Raw genomic sequence first — 15,492 nt, forward strand, 5'->3', positions numbered from 1 at the left:
ATTTAAATAATACATGAGGGAAAAAAAAAGTAAGAAAGCAGAGATCATCCTACCACACAGGCTGGTTTGTGAGGACAATTACCAGTCACAAACTCACTGGTCTGTCACTGGTTAAACACAAGAAACTACCTACAAAGTTTTGCAACCCTTTTCCTCAGCTTTATAAGCTATTCAAAGTTGTGGCTTGGTTAAGGTCATTCCCTGAAAATAGAAAAAAAAATACATACCCTTTTAAAAAAATATTGTGGGAGGCAAGACCTCCAGTTTTTGATGTCTGCATTTGATAGTATCGATCAGCAGCTAACTCTGCTCCTCTTTCCAAACACTGCACTGTGGACCAAACTGGCAATTCCAATTTTGGATTATTTGCTTTGGCAACTAACGAGTTAAACCTTTTAAAGTTTTACTGCTGTTTTATAGCGGGTTTCCATTTGAATGGCTAAATGCAGGAATGTCAGAGACATCTTTTACTTTATGGAATAGTAAGTTCATAATTCAAATTGCGCATTGTTATGCATGAATTAATATGTCATAGTCTGGAATAAAGGCAAATGGAACTATTGTATAGAATTCAGGCATATGTGCTTCGGGTTGGGGTTTTATAAAACAAAGTCAATTAGCTGCTTCCACTGATCACTTTGGGTTGTAGTGCAAAGGTTCTTCTACTGTGTGAGATGTTTTGGCACAGTATCTGGTTTTTTGTCAAAAAGTGTTTTAAAGCAGCACAAAAGTAGGAAAACCATCTAAAGCACTGATGCAAAAGCAAGGGAGTCAACTAATTTCCTTCCTCAAAAATCTTTTCTAGTACATCCACCTTTACATACCTTGCTGTCTTTCATTCCAGCCAAGTGTTGGATTGCTCCAGATATTCCTACAGCAATATAAAGTTCCTAGAACAAAAGAGAGAGAGAAATGTTTGGTACCCACACCATAGTCTCAGTAAGTTCTCATAAACCTTAATCCAAATCAATTACATGCAGCAGTTTTTGCATTACAGTAGTTTTCAATACTAAAGGCAGCTGATGATGCAATGATGCAGTCCTGGGGATGCAATGTGACTGCAAAAGGAGAATCCCAAAGGAGCATCTGGCAAAGACAGATGAGGGGAAAAAAAATAAACAAAGTCTGCATCAAAAACATACAACAGTGCTCAGCTAAAGGACAGGGCAATCCATGTTATCCATGACCCTGGAGATTCCCAGTGCAAGTATTAAGCAAGATAACCAACAGATGGATAATGCAGTTGCCCAAAGAGCAAACCAAAACTTTTGTCCAAAGCCCCTTGTCCGTTTCTCGCGCTTTCACGTGTCGGAGGAAAATAACTTTAAGGAATGGGACTATGCAACTACACGAATTTATTGTTTAAAATAACAAACGCATCAGTCGAGGCGTGAGATTTTACAACACATACGAGTAATGGCGACTAGTCCCAAGATTTCGGGTTACATCGTAATTTATAACTTTCTAATCCAATAGATACTTAAAACGACACTTTGTTTTAGATTAATGACCTATCACCTGTGGCACTTCTCACTGCAATGCAGCTATGTCTTGACCAATAACTTCTCATGTCACATACACACAGTTGTCTCTCTTATACCATCTAAATTCTTAACTTAAACTATATAAAATCACACTATTATATTTTAAAACCCTTCACCAAAACACCCAGTGTACAATTTTACTTATAATGATAGGAACACAAGTTTGTAATCCTTTTGCTTAAAGTCCACAAATCTCTGTCAATTAAGCCAGACCTAGTCTCTTCCAGGGTTGTAAATCAAAGCCTCCTTTAATTGCAGGAGTTTCTACTCCTCTGTCTCCCACAGCCCCTCAGAGCCTTTAAGACAGAATGCACAAAGCTGAAATTTGGGTGTTAAACTTTGAAAGGTTCCCTATAGAGCAGGATAAAGCTTTGAGGTACCCAAGTGGGCTGGTGCACTGCACACCTGCAGTTTCTGTTCCTTACCCCAACCCTCCATGTCCACATGGCCTGAAGCGTTCCTTCCCCACTCACTGTCCCCTCCCACACAGGATGAGTACAGAAGGTTACACCATGTACACCAACATCTTTACACTTTGGGGTTCCCAGTTTCACATCTCCCAAGAGTCTTACATTCAAAAGAGATGAAAATTTATAGGCAAATAGATCTGTATCAGCTGTTTTATTCACAGGTGAAAAGTATTACTTCTCCTTGGGCTGAAAGTCATCCATTCTATCATCTATCCAAAACCAAGTGTAATTTAGCTCCCTGACAGTTTTTCCAGCACCACAAGTCCAAGCAGCAGTCAGAGCTGTACTCTTTAGCTAACTAATATTACGGAAGAAAACTAAAGAAAGTATTTTTCATCACCTGATTCAGTAACAGAAATTAACACAAATTTAGTTAGGGGCTCATCTGTCAAAAGCAGTCAAAAGGTGGTACTTCACACATGCTTAGAAAAGACATAACCTCAAATACTAACAGAATTTCTCTTTTAAAAATACCAAGGATACTCCATATCTAAGAAAATACAAGTATAATTTAATTCAATAAATAATTCTCGGGAGCCAGGGAGGGTAAGAGGGTCAAAAACAATCTTACCACTGTGCAGCTGAAACTGCATTACAGTTAAGTGGCTTTTAGCATGGCAGAGGTAAGCCCAGCTGTGGGATATGCACAGACCTACTGAGGAGAGTGGCAAACGAAGGTGTTCAAACACAGACCCACAGAGGCTTCTGCCATACAAGCCTCAGAGACATTACATCAATTAAAAAAAAGAAGACAATTGCTTTCTGATGTTTCTACAGCTAGAGACTCTGCTCATTATATTGTTTTTTAAATAGGAATAAATAAATGAAGTTTTTCTATCTTCTTATACAAAAACTCTCTCCTGTAAAAACTGAAGGGAAGGGGAAATACAGCAGGAACAAAGTATTTCCTATCAAAAAGGCTTCCTTTGAAATTGAAACACAGAATCTAGTCCATGTACTTCCACAAAACCACACAGCTGGTGAACACACTCAGAAACTCCTTGGCCTCAAGTAGGCTTTTACCAAGTGGATTACTATTGGAGGTCAATCCATTTTAACCACAGCTGCAATGTAACATAATATGTCCACATTAGAACTCATGGTAAGAATGCAATATTTTAATTACACCAAATAAAAGAACAGATGTTACAGGAGAAATTATTCTAACATCATGCTGTCTTTAATACAAGCTCTTTTTAAAGACACATTACTGTAATTTGATTTTTTTTAGAGCAATTCATTAAGTGCCAGTCATCCAGACTACCAGATACTCTTATCAGTCTGCTTAACATTGTGAAGTTCAGTCTTTGGAAAGAATCCAGCTAACCAGGAGCCAGATGCCTATGAATATATTCTATTAAAATATCTAGGAAAGACAAGGATGTTTCATTAGAAGGACATTTGTAAATCACCAGGCTTGTCTAAAAGTATTCATTAGGCATCTAGGCCATGGCCTTCTAGATTATGTGCTTTTGGCTCCCTGGTTCAGACAACTGGTCCTTTCAGTCAGCTCTAACCCTGACAGGAGATCACCTCAGCAATGTTTTCATACAGAGAACACACAGGACAGCAGGGTTCTTATCAACAGTTCTATGCTGTAAAAGATTTGACTGCTTAAATACTAGTTTTAGTCTATTCTGCAGTTCAGTAGAAGGGACCCAGAAGATCCACAATGTCTAAATGACAAAGCTTCAGGTCTGTTCACTGCTGTCCATGAAGAGAATTCAACTGGTCATCCAGAGAGGATATAAGGCATTGAGAAATTCAAATCCTTATTTATTTTCAGAGTAATAACCTTGTTTTGATGTTTTCCCTGAAATCACTAGCTTCTATCAGGCCTTTTGCTGAGTCCTGTCATTGCTATGTCAAAGTCCCAGGTCAGGACTGTAGCCCCAAGCCCCGTAAAGCAAGTGAGGGAGGGAAGCAGAAAGCAGATGGGTACCCCAGGGCAGAGTCCCTTCCAGAGTGTGCTGGGCCATGGCTGCCATGGCAGCACAGAGCACAGCAAGCTCTGCAAGGAGCTCTCGGTCCTTCAGAGCTCATCTGTGCAGGAGACCCACAGCAAGGCACAGAACAGATGAATCAGTCTGGGTCGCACCTCTCAGGGGCCAGACATGGCTCTACACCAACTTCAAGTTCCAGCTTTCTAGAACCCTGGAAGTTGCTCTAATTACTGCTGTCAGGCAGCTGATCCACAGCCCACAATTACAGGCACTTACAGCAAAGTTCAGGACATGGAGTAGCATTTATCAACTCCTTAGTGCTGGGCACAGGCAGATTTTTACTGAAGGGCTGCTGCCAGCACTGTGCCACACAAGAACGGGCAACAAAACATCACACACTTTCCAGACCAAAAGGTTCACAGCACTGTGAACAAATGAAGTGCCAAAAGCAACTGAAGTCAAGGAAGCGAAAGTTTTGGTGGTATAAGAACATGACATCAGGTTAGAAAATTGCCTTGGCTCTCAGTAACTTCATTTCACACAGGAAATACTGTACATACATCACAGCCATGCCACAAATATTTTTATGAAGTCGCTGGCAGACATCAGCACAGGGAAAGGACACCAGAGAAGAGTGCTGATGGCAAGGAAGAGCAGGATGGAGGGAGCACATGGCACAGGACACTGAATGCACCAAACAGCCTAAGACTGTACAAAGCAGAGGACAAGGAGGCACCCTGAGGAAATATCAACACTCCAGATCTGCTGCTGCTGGAAGGGCTTGGTACATCAGTAGTGGGCAGATGTGAAGGGGGGGCACCAGCACCCACAAGGCTCCTCACAAGGGCAGCAGCAGCCCAAGGTGACTCTGCCAGCAAACTGGCAGAAAGGCCAAGAGAGCTTTAATTTGTCCTGCCAGATAGAGACCTCCAAGTTTATAAGCACAGATTTGCATCACAACCACCCCCAAAAAGCCCAACAACTCCAACTCCCAAATTTATCCTATTCAAAGTCAAGATTCCAAATCAAAAATCCACCTTCTCAGTCGCTAGATAAAATATTCATCTAGACTTACATTTTTTCAACAAAAAAAATCCTCCTTAGCTATTCCCTAAACTCTATTTCTGCTTCAGACATACCCAGCTCATATACTGGCAGACTTCACAAGCACAAATTTGCACATCTGGCTCCAGAATCCCTACAGCCAGTTACATGCTGTTTGGATAAATGCACAAGAGTGCTGTATGTGGGTGATTGTAATTACCAACATGCCAATACAGTTATGTTCCTGTGCATACAGACTCTTCCAATTATTTACAGAATAATTTGTGGCATATTACTTCATTTATACTTACGAGAATATTTAAATATGCCTTAGGCTGCCTTGAGGCAGTTAAGGGACATTTGCTTAAGAGAACTACAAGAACACTTTTTATTTCAACTCCCAGTGCCTTTGAATGGTGTTGTGACAGACCACAGTGCAGCCACAGGTGCCCCACAAGCTGAGGTAGCTACTTTGCAAGCATGTTGTCAGCTGCTATTGATTTTTATGACAATTTTTGAATTATGCTGAAAACCTCCAACACACATCAATTTATCATCCTACCAATGGCATGCTTTTAAACAGGCCAGTTTAATAAACCCCTCTGGCACATGCACTATTTTTAAAGGCAGCTCAGATATTTTATTTTCTTTGCAAGAGTGAAAGGACAATGAAATTAGAAATCTTTGTGATCAAAATTGCTTTGTACAAGGGATTCCTTCCAATTACAAGCTATTAACCCAATAAAATATTTTCTGGCTTGACAGTAGTTCATCTCTGTTACACTGTATATCACACACTTCTCCAGTATATACTGCTTTGATGCAGCTGAACACATCCTATTCAAGAAGCACACATTACTAAACTAGAGCCCAGCTACAGTTTCTTTTTCACTTTAAGAACCTTTGATCAGCCAAGCTATGTAATTACTCTTCAGTGTGGTTAGGGTGTCTGCTGGAGTACAGGGCCATACAGCATTTTTTTTCCCGTCTCTCCAGAGAAAAGCACATCAATTGCTTTCAGCTAAATGCACTCACATATGAATATTTTAGTACAATTTAATGTTTCTGCACCAACCCCAAAGGAGCAGAGCATCAATTTGTGAACATAGTTTTCTTGGAGTTAAAAGCTACACTGGATAATGCAGGATGAAAGGGGTTGTCAATCCTTAGCTTTTTAGCAAGTCAGAGAAAGACAGTCTGTAAATTCAGTCCCAGCTGCATCTCTAAAGTTTGCCACCATAAAGCTACTTTTCAACAACAGTGAATTATCAGAGGAGATATTCCAAAAACAATTTCCCAAGCACAGCTGGTTTTCCCATTGCTATTCCCATCTGTTACCTACCTAACAGCCCCAACCATTTATACCATGCAAAGTGCACCTGCTGGTCTGTTAATAACACCCACAAACCTGATGTACAAATAGCACATTGCTACAAAGCAGTGAGTTGAACATAGCAGAAATTATGTACCATCCTTTTAAAGAGAGAAACTTTGGCATCTCAATATTCCCTTGTATGTAAAACAAATGAGGAAGTAATTAAGATCTTATCATTGATAAGCAGAGTAGAACATTTTTTAAAGTAAGTACAATCCAGACAAGAGAAGTGACAATTCTCATGATGCCAAGGGAACTAATTAGTTCGTTATGTTGTTAGTCATTTTAGGCAAGAGCCAGAGAACACAAAAGAACAAAAATACTAGAATAAAATATGCCTTGTTTCACTTTCCTTATGCTTCCTCACAAGGGAGTGACGGGAAACAGCAAATAAGCTAATCTGAACAAGCAAAGGATCCCTAAGAAAGCAATGGGAAGTAACACTCAAGGACAGTTAGTATTCACTTATTACAAAGAAATACAAAATACAGGAATTATGTAAATGATGTGATACTGTACCTCCCCCTTCCTGCTACTCCCAAAGCAAGATCAAAACTACTAAGTGCTAAAAAGCCACTCACTGCAAGGGATGCCCAGTAAAATACTGGGACACAGAGGGGCTCAGAAAGCATCCCATTCTCTTGTAGAACATGGGAAGCAACAAGAATTCCACTGCTCTTCCACAACTTTGGTGCCTTTCAACTGAACCAACATCTCACTTTTCAGCATCTCAATTGAAACTGCACCTCTTTTCCCCTCGTTACTACAGTCAATTCCTGACAGTTCGAATCTGCCTCTCTTTTGAAGTTCTTTCAATCTACTTCAGCCAGAGAGACCCTCTAGCATGAAACTGAAGCTGAAACAGTGAAGCCAAGCAGTTTCCTCCTGGCAATCACATCAGAACTACACTGAATTCCCATCTGCCTTGCCCACCTGAGGTTTCTCAGCAGATGCACCTGCCTTCTGTGCAGTCATATCACACTTCTAGCACGAACATTTAATCCAGTGCCAATTATTACTACATCATATATTTCCTAACTCGTGCCTTCCTGAATTTTCCACCTCAGTTTCTTGTCATCTGTTAGCATTTTGTGCCCAGTGTTGAAAGTAACAAGACAGCAGCAACTGAACACCTTAAAATAAAAAATAAAATAAAATAAAAAAGAAAGTAGTTTTGCCAGTTAGGAAATCCTATAGCAAAAACTAAGGCAGTTCTAGAGTTAGACCCTGAAAGAGCACTAATTTTAGAAGAGTGAACATTTAAACTCTGAAGAGATTAAGCTAGAAGGACACCTTTCAGGCAGCAGTTGATCCTTCACAAGGTTAGAGGGTAACAATATAAACACACACTTGCCATAAAAAGCACCCCTCAGTGTCACTGAGGTGTTGACTGGGGACAAGAAGTTGAGTGTGAGATAATCCCAGTACAACCCCACCCTCCTTCAAAAGCTGAAGGAAGGATATAATTAATTAAAATAGAATGCGAGGGAAAACCTGGAAAACCATGGGAACAGTTTGGGCATTCAAAGATAGCTGCCTAGTGGCACTGCAGTGTAGGACTTCCCACCTGGATCATGGATGCTGCTCCAGAAGGAAGTGTCCAGGTCCCACACAGTCCCCAGCAGCCCTGGGAATGCACTTTTTATAGCCCAGCTGGCTCAACAGCATTGGACCCCCACCAGTGACCATCAGTCCCCCCCACACCTCTTCCTCACCAACCTGCACTGCAGAGGTCACAGATCAGCAACCACCAGAACCTAGGAAAGGTTTAGAGCAGTTGCCTTCCTTTTCTCACAAGTCAGAGTTTATTTTTTGTTTGAATATCAGACAAATTGCATGAGTTCCTGAGAAAGATTACATACTGCTTTGCATGTTAGAAATGTTACTAATTATGCCTTGGGTAAGGAAAGCTAATACTGAACTAATAAATGAAACATTCATGTTCTGTTTACAAAAGTTTTAAACAACTGGAAAAAACTTTTTTTTACTTTCTTTCTTTCGTCTCCGCATCTGTTTTGTTTTTCTTTCTTTCTTTGTGAACATGAGAGAAAGAACTGGGAAGATATTTACTGTAAAAATTAACACCGCTATTTGAAATTTCTTATCTAAAAATAGCAGTTACTCTGCAGTAGTGGCGGTAGGCTTGATTTGTGTAGGGAATTTCATATTTTCTAACCGGATATACTTAACTAATATCTAGTAGTAGGCACTCATAGGAAGGCTATTTTTATCCAAAACCAGCTAATTTGAACATTCTTACAAGGGCTTTTTTCTTAAACAAAAACTATATACAGTACTTAACCTGAGAACTGAATTTCATTTTTCTGCAGAACATCTGCACATAAGAAGTAGTGGGAAAAACTGGCTTCTGATTATAAAAAATATGCTAAAATGGTTGTCACTGATTAAAGACACGGAATATACTAAATTGCTTTTTTTAATTAGGAAGAAAACATTTTATATTTTAATATATCCACTTATGTCTAAAAATTTCCTTCCTTCCATCTCATCAAATAATACAAATCAGCCTTCTCTTTCATGAGACACAATGTTCAAATAGGAGCTGCAATCACCTGAAATCAACAAGTTAAAAAAAAGGTACTAACAGAAACAAAAATAATGCACTGAATATTTTAGCAACTGGATTAAAACTGTGTGCCAAAGATCCAGTCAAAACCCAACAAAATGCAAAAATACCAACATGAACAAAACCTTGAAGTTTAAGAGTCCAAGGCTACTTTGTGAAGAGCAGATGTGCTGTGTATAACCAGGGATCAAACAGACACAAGGTGAAATCTGTACTATTTAATTAACTGCATTCTCCATCATTTAAGTAAAATGAACTTCAATTGTTCCTTGAGTGACAGTGTGTTCATGTATTAATACCTCAGCATTTTGGAAAGCTGCTGTGGCTGTGAGGTTCTTGGGGCCTGTGATGCACTGGGCAGCACTCCTAAAATCTGAAGCCAGTCACAGTATTATGAAGGACCAATGACCAAAATTACCCTTCCTTCCCCAAATCCACAACTGAAGGCACAGGGGAAGAAATAGGCAGCCCCTTCAGACCATTATCTTCTTACCCAGTGATGAGCACAGAAAAACACCCCAGCAGTCATACAGAAAAAGCAGAAGCACCTCCCCTCTTCCTGAGCTTGTAACTAACCCTTGTCCCTCTGTAGTCTCAAAACTGACCCAGTTCCAAAGTCTTTGAAAACAATGCATTCCAATCCTCCACTGAGACTGGGCAAGAGACTATTAATAGAAGAGTAAGAGCACACACTGAGATACTTTCCCATCAGAAGTTAACAGCTGCACAGGAGAACTGGCGTGTCTCAGGCTCCAAGAGTTTCTTGTATCTGAGACTCTTCCCCTGCTTAAAACACAAGCACCCAGGAGGGCACACACCATATCAACTGTAACTCAAAACTGAACACAAAACTCAGGTGTCGGCTACTCTACCTGACCAATATACAAACCTGCTTTGCAATTCTCCAGATAGAACATCTCCAGGAGAACAAGCTCTCCCTGAATTGATACTGAGCTCATCTCATACAGGGAGAAAGCAGCGTCTTCTGAGAATGCTAAAATAGCCAGTGTCATCTTGACCTGACCAAAAAAGCTCCGTTCTTCTTCAAGTCAACTCTTTTCCACTGCAGAGAATAATTTTCTAGCTACAGTACCAAAAAGACAGTGAAGTAGAATTAGGAATGTTAAATTAAGAATTTGCAGCTTTCAACTGCTTCATATTTAAGATACCTATCCAGCACACTGAAAAATTAAAACCTCTAGTCAGCAACTCTGTGGGCTTAGTATCAATTCAACTTGCACTTTCATTACAATTAACATTTAATATTTTCTATATTTCTAAACCACTGAATGCTACCCTTGCATGTGTTTTAAGATCCAGACTAAATATCTGAAATTTGAAAGAAGAGGCACATAATTTCCAGTACTTTGCACAACTCACTATTTAATAAATATTTGTTAGAAGTGAGATGAGAGAAAAATGCATCAGCCTGCAGACAAGTAGACGGAGCACCGTGCAATTGTGCCAGTTCAGATCATTTAAGACACATTTAATATTCATTCACCAGTCCTGACTAAAGGCTATTTAACAGTCCTCTAGAAGAGGACAATGACGACACTGATGTGATCCTGTGATGTGGCTTTATGTTCTTATGACACTCACATGTTGCTATGGGCCATCTGTAGTAAAATACAGCACTGTAACATCATAAAAACCGGCCTTTTTTGTTTCAACATAATTGTTTATGTGCCCTTGACTCTGGAAAGAATATTCATTGTTGAGCCTTAACACACAAACCAGAGCTGAGCTGTCTTTAAATTAATATTCTCCACCTCATTAAAGGATATTTGGATAGTGAAGAACTAAGGATAGTTAGTCTCATCTCATGCCCTTTCAAAATACACACTTAGCTTACACCCTGGTAAGCAGAAAGAGTTAGGGTTGCATTTATAATCCACAGAACCTCCCAATTTCCTTACACAGCAGACGTTAATATCACTGCTATCAAGATTTTGGAATGACCTTAGTCTTATCAATAGGTCTGCTTCTCAGAAGGAGTGTTTTGTAACAGTTGGTTATGTAGATTTACAGGTTGAAACACTAGCATGCCTAGAAATAGCTCCACTCAGCCTCACAGGGTCATCATCAGATGGCCTCTGATGAGGACTTGGAGAAAAGTAGCAAACATCCCTAACCACAATTCAAGACAAGAAATCAGAAGCACGAAACATTTTGTCCAAGAAAATCCAGCAGACACAGTTAACAACGGAATCACAAGTTCTTGTCTTTGATATCCAAGTATTACTCTATCCTGCTGGATGTATCACTGGAAAAATAATGGTCATGGTTTGAATTTCTTAAATTTGCAGCAATGGTACAAAGGCAAAACATTTCAGATGCTATCAAGACTTTGAACATGCACAGCTTTTTAGTATTATTTAAATTGTTATGATTTGCTAAATGCAGCAGTTGAAATATGATGAGTTTCTCTACTAAGTTTCAGCTCACTCTTCCTTTCTGGTCTCATTGAGCCATTAACAAGTAAAAAGTTGCTCCTTGGTGCCTTCTGTTGCCATACACAAAGAGCAACTTACTGAGAGGCTAAACCTTTACTCCACTGTGGAGCTCAGTGTACCCGACAGATCATCACATCTCAATAGGTGCTCTGCCCCACACTGAGGTGAGCTACATTTGTACCTTCCTATTTACAAACACTCAAATGTGCTTTATCCACCTACAGCTTTCCTTGTATGTCCTCTGGTCATAAAGAACAATGAAAGTAGTCTCAGACTTGTGCATGACAGAAAGCCCCACACAGATACAAAAAGACAGAAATCAGTTCCCTGTGATATTGGGATGTAGAAACCGCAGAGAAAGATGTGCAACATGTTACTGCCCAATATTAAGCCACTCAGTATGTTCTTCTTGGTATTCCACTCTACAGCAGCCAATCTCTAAATTACTTCTCTCTTAAATTTCTTGCACTTTAATTTCTTACAAAAATTTTGCTTTGACTGTACTGCAACAATACAGTAACAGTTACTAAAAGTTTTTTAAAAACCATCACCTGTAAAAACCCAGAACACACAACTGCCAGAGATCAAGTCATGGATTGATATAATTTTGCGTTTATGACAGTAATGACATCTTTTAGTATATCAATGCCAGCTGCTAGGCAGCTAAAAAAGGGTCAGGCAACTGTGAAAAAATTCAGCATGCAAACCCCCTGACAAAGCCATGTCAGAACACACCCCATTGACCCAAAGGAGAGATTTCCATCCCAGCTTGCTTCTGTCATTTTGTAAACACATGGTCAAGTGACAGTATCACAGTGGGCACACTGATGTTCCTGTTAGGCTCAGTATTAAGACTCAGCTCATCTGTAAGTGCTTGCTCTGAAGGGAAATGCATGCTAGAAAACATCCCAGCTCTATGATGAGAGATATTTCCATACTTACTGGTGCTACTATTTTGCCCGTCTGTCCAACTTGCATGTCATTAGGAACAAAGCCAGCATCAACAGCTGCACGGGAAGCTCCAACTAGTTGAAAGAAAATATTTCCAATGTTTTCTTTTAAAATATTTGCAAGCCAAATTTATATCACCATAAAAGCACATGTAGTACTGAAGAGTCCCACACTCTAAGGGCACGTATTTAAAACTTCCCTCTTAAAAGCTCTTATGGTAATCCCTCTCTATACCACTAGCTAAAAACTTTCAAATACTAAGTGCTAATGCACTTCATAAGCAACAGGAAATCCTTACTCCCATCACCAAAGGGCCATATATTTAAAACCAAGGATTTCAATCTGGCATATTTCCATGGTTTTTTCTTGTTGCTTTGTCAAAAGAAGATTTTCCCATAAATGCCTTCCCAAAATGTTCCTTCAAGTTTGAATGGAACATATGTGCCATCTTATATTGCTGTGAGTCTCAAAAGTCAGGCATAGTAAAGAAAAATATCAAAGTAAACTCGAAAATGCCATATGGACATTTAGTTAGCAAAGACACCAATTTAAAAACAAAGCCAATCATGTAAAACTATAAATTTATACACATGCAAAAGCTAAAATTAATGGAGTTAAAACATTAAAGCAAACAGTTTCTCCTTCTTTCCCAACCTTTATACAAAATACTTTGCTGAAACATTGTATGTGGTTGATTTTCTCCTGTTAATACAAAAGCAGGGCAAAAGGACAGAGCCACTCAAACTACAACGTGAGTGGGATTCTGTAAAGAAGTAGTATAAAAGGATGTATGCAGAAAGTATCGGCTCTTCAAAATGACCTATGACAACTTCACTTTTTGTTTGCAAGCTTCTGTTCTGGAGATTTGGCAAGGACAGGGAATATTACAGGTTAGTATTTTGCTTCATACACAGGCATTTAAATCTAGTTGACAAAACTTTACCTATTACTAAACTAAGAGCATTTTAACAGTTTGATAGAGACATGAAAATAAAAGACTCCAGGTGAATTCTGGTTTTAATGTGACCTTTTTAAATATAATAAACAGGGTTAAAAACATATGGAGGAAAACAAGTTTACCTGCAGCATGCAATTGATCCGCAAGGTCATATAACAACTTGAAATTTTCACCACTCTTCAAGCCCCTCCCTTAAAAGTTAAGAACAAAAAAAATCAAGAAAGAAGAACATATGTTTTAAGATTTTATTTTTCGCCTATGTAAACTTTCTGTATGAGAATTAGCATTTGCAAAGACTCAAAAGATATGCTTGCACAGGGTATTTTTGGATATATTACTAACCAGTATTTAATATTTGGAGATTTAGCTTTTGTCTTTGCCATTAATATTTCATATGTATAAACCAACACCATTCTGTCTTGTTTACTTCCTGCACACAGCACCATCAAGGTCATTCTCCAAAACCAGGGAAACAGCATTTTTTTTACTAATTTGTGCTCCCTCTGCTGGCTTCAGGAACAAAACATTGTAGTGGGATTACTAAGAAATCATTTTAGCTGTAGGCATACACTAAAAGTCACAGTCCATCACTTGATGCCTAAAGAGCAGAATACAATCGTAACAGGTTTTAAAATCATTAAGGTGATTAAATAATAATGTTCGGACTGACTGTAATGAGCAGCAGTAATTTTAAACATAATATATTTCCATCTAAAAACACTTCATATTGCTAAAATTTTGAAGAGGCTCACCAAATATGACAATGCTCTTACAAAGCCTCCCAGCATATGCTAAACTCATGTTCTACCTCTTCACAAAACATGTATGTTGGGCACTTCCCCAGTGGCCCCTACGGAGTATTTCAGAATTTCATCATAATTTCCTTTTTTTTTAAATGTATCACATTACAGTGTTCTGCTACAGATATTATTTAAGCAAGAGGTACCATTACTTAAATGCAACATCAGTTTTAATGTTATCCACTCACCACCCGATACAACCACTTTTGCACTGGTGAGCTCAGGTCGATCGCTTTTTGTCAGCTTCTGCTCAATCCATTCAGAGATACCGACGGGTGGTGGAGGGGTCACTGCATTCACCAGATGAACCAAACACCCACAAGGAAAATGACAAAGCATGTGTTTTCAACCTGAAATCTGAGCTTAAGTTTAATTCAATTCTATAACCAATTCTACTGCAAGCTTTTGATGAGTCTCGGTAGTTGCTCTGTGGCTCTGAGTAACAAGCCTCATGCACTGGTTGTGTTTAAAGAACCTACAGTAAAAACTGCACTAAAATGAATTCTATTTACAAATGTTAGACCCTGATACCAATCCAGCGTAAGAAGTGTGATTCTTACTATCACAGTCAAACCAGTCAATCAGGCAACGCACCAACAGTGCAATACACTAACTTCAGCAACATTTGATTTCTAACATCCACAGACGTTAGGAAATACAGGATGGTTCAGAGGCAGGTATTAAGCCACAAAACAAAAAGACCCACAGTGAAAACCAGCAGAGGTCACCAAAAGTGGAAGAGGTTACCCAGAGTAGTTGTGAAGTCTCCACCTGTGGACATACTCAAAGCCTGACTGGACACAGTCCTGGGCAACCTGCTCCATGGGGCTGGACTAGATGATCTCTAGAGATCCTTTCCAACCTCAAGTACTCTGTCATTCTGACTGGATTTCTCAATTATCAGAGCTACACTGGCTTCATTAAAATGCAAATTAAACTGATATAGTTAAAACTGGTCTAGAACAACAACTGGGTGTTCTCAAATCAATTTAAACTGCCACTAATTTAGTTTGGTGATGTAATGACCTATCTCAACTGCAATATATTAAACCAAAACTGTGGAGAGCTAAGCACTTCTATTTTTGCTCAGTCTTGTTTTGAAAACCAGTCTGGTTATTCAAACAGCTGTAACTTGTCCTTACTTAAAGCTGCAAGACTGCAGGGGCAGAAGTTTAGGCAGTGAGTGAAACAAGTATAGATACTCTCAATTTCTCCTCAAAGAAAAGGAACTAACTGTGCCAATAATCCATATCTTCTCTTACCAGACATCACTAAAAAGTGCAAGTACCTGTAATTAAAAGTATAAAGCTAATATTATGACAATCAGTTTGCTTTGACAAATACTTCTACAAAACATCACCAAG

General features: G+C 39.1%; 1 protein-coding gene across 1 annotated transcript in view; it reads right to left on the reverse strand.

The window, feature by feature from the left end:
* ETFA (electron transfer flavoprotein subunit alpha) overlaps positions 1-15,492 on the reverse strand; it is a 30,022-nt gene that overhangs the window by 3,574 nt on the left and 10,956 nt on the right. The window contains exons 7-10 of the mRNA XM_069025730.1: positions 14,317-14,418; positions 13,451-13,519; positions 12,362-12,444; positions 825-890 (exon numbers count right to left, since the gene is read on the reverse strand). Coding sequence (XP_068881831.1) covers positions 825-890; positions 12,362-12,444; positions 13,451-13,519; positions 14,317-14,418 — 320 coding nt within the window. The remainder of the gene's footprint in view (positions 1-824; positions 891-12,361; positions 12,445-13,450; positions 13,520-14,316; positions 14,419-15,492) is intronic.

Source organism: Aphelocoma coerulescens, chromosome 10 (genome assembly GCF_041296385.1).
Source record: "Aphelocoma coerulescens isolate FSJ_1873_10779 chromosome 10, UR_Acoe_1.0, whole genome shotgun sequence".
Taxonomy (NCBI): domain Eukaryota; kingdom Metazoa; phylum Chordata; class Aves; order Passeriformes; family Corvidae; genus Aphelocoma; species Aphelocoma coerulescens.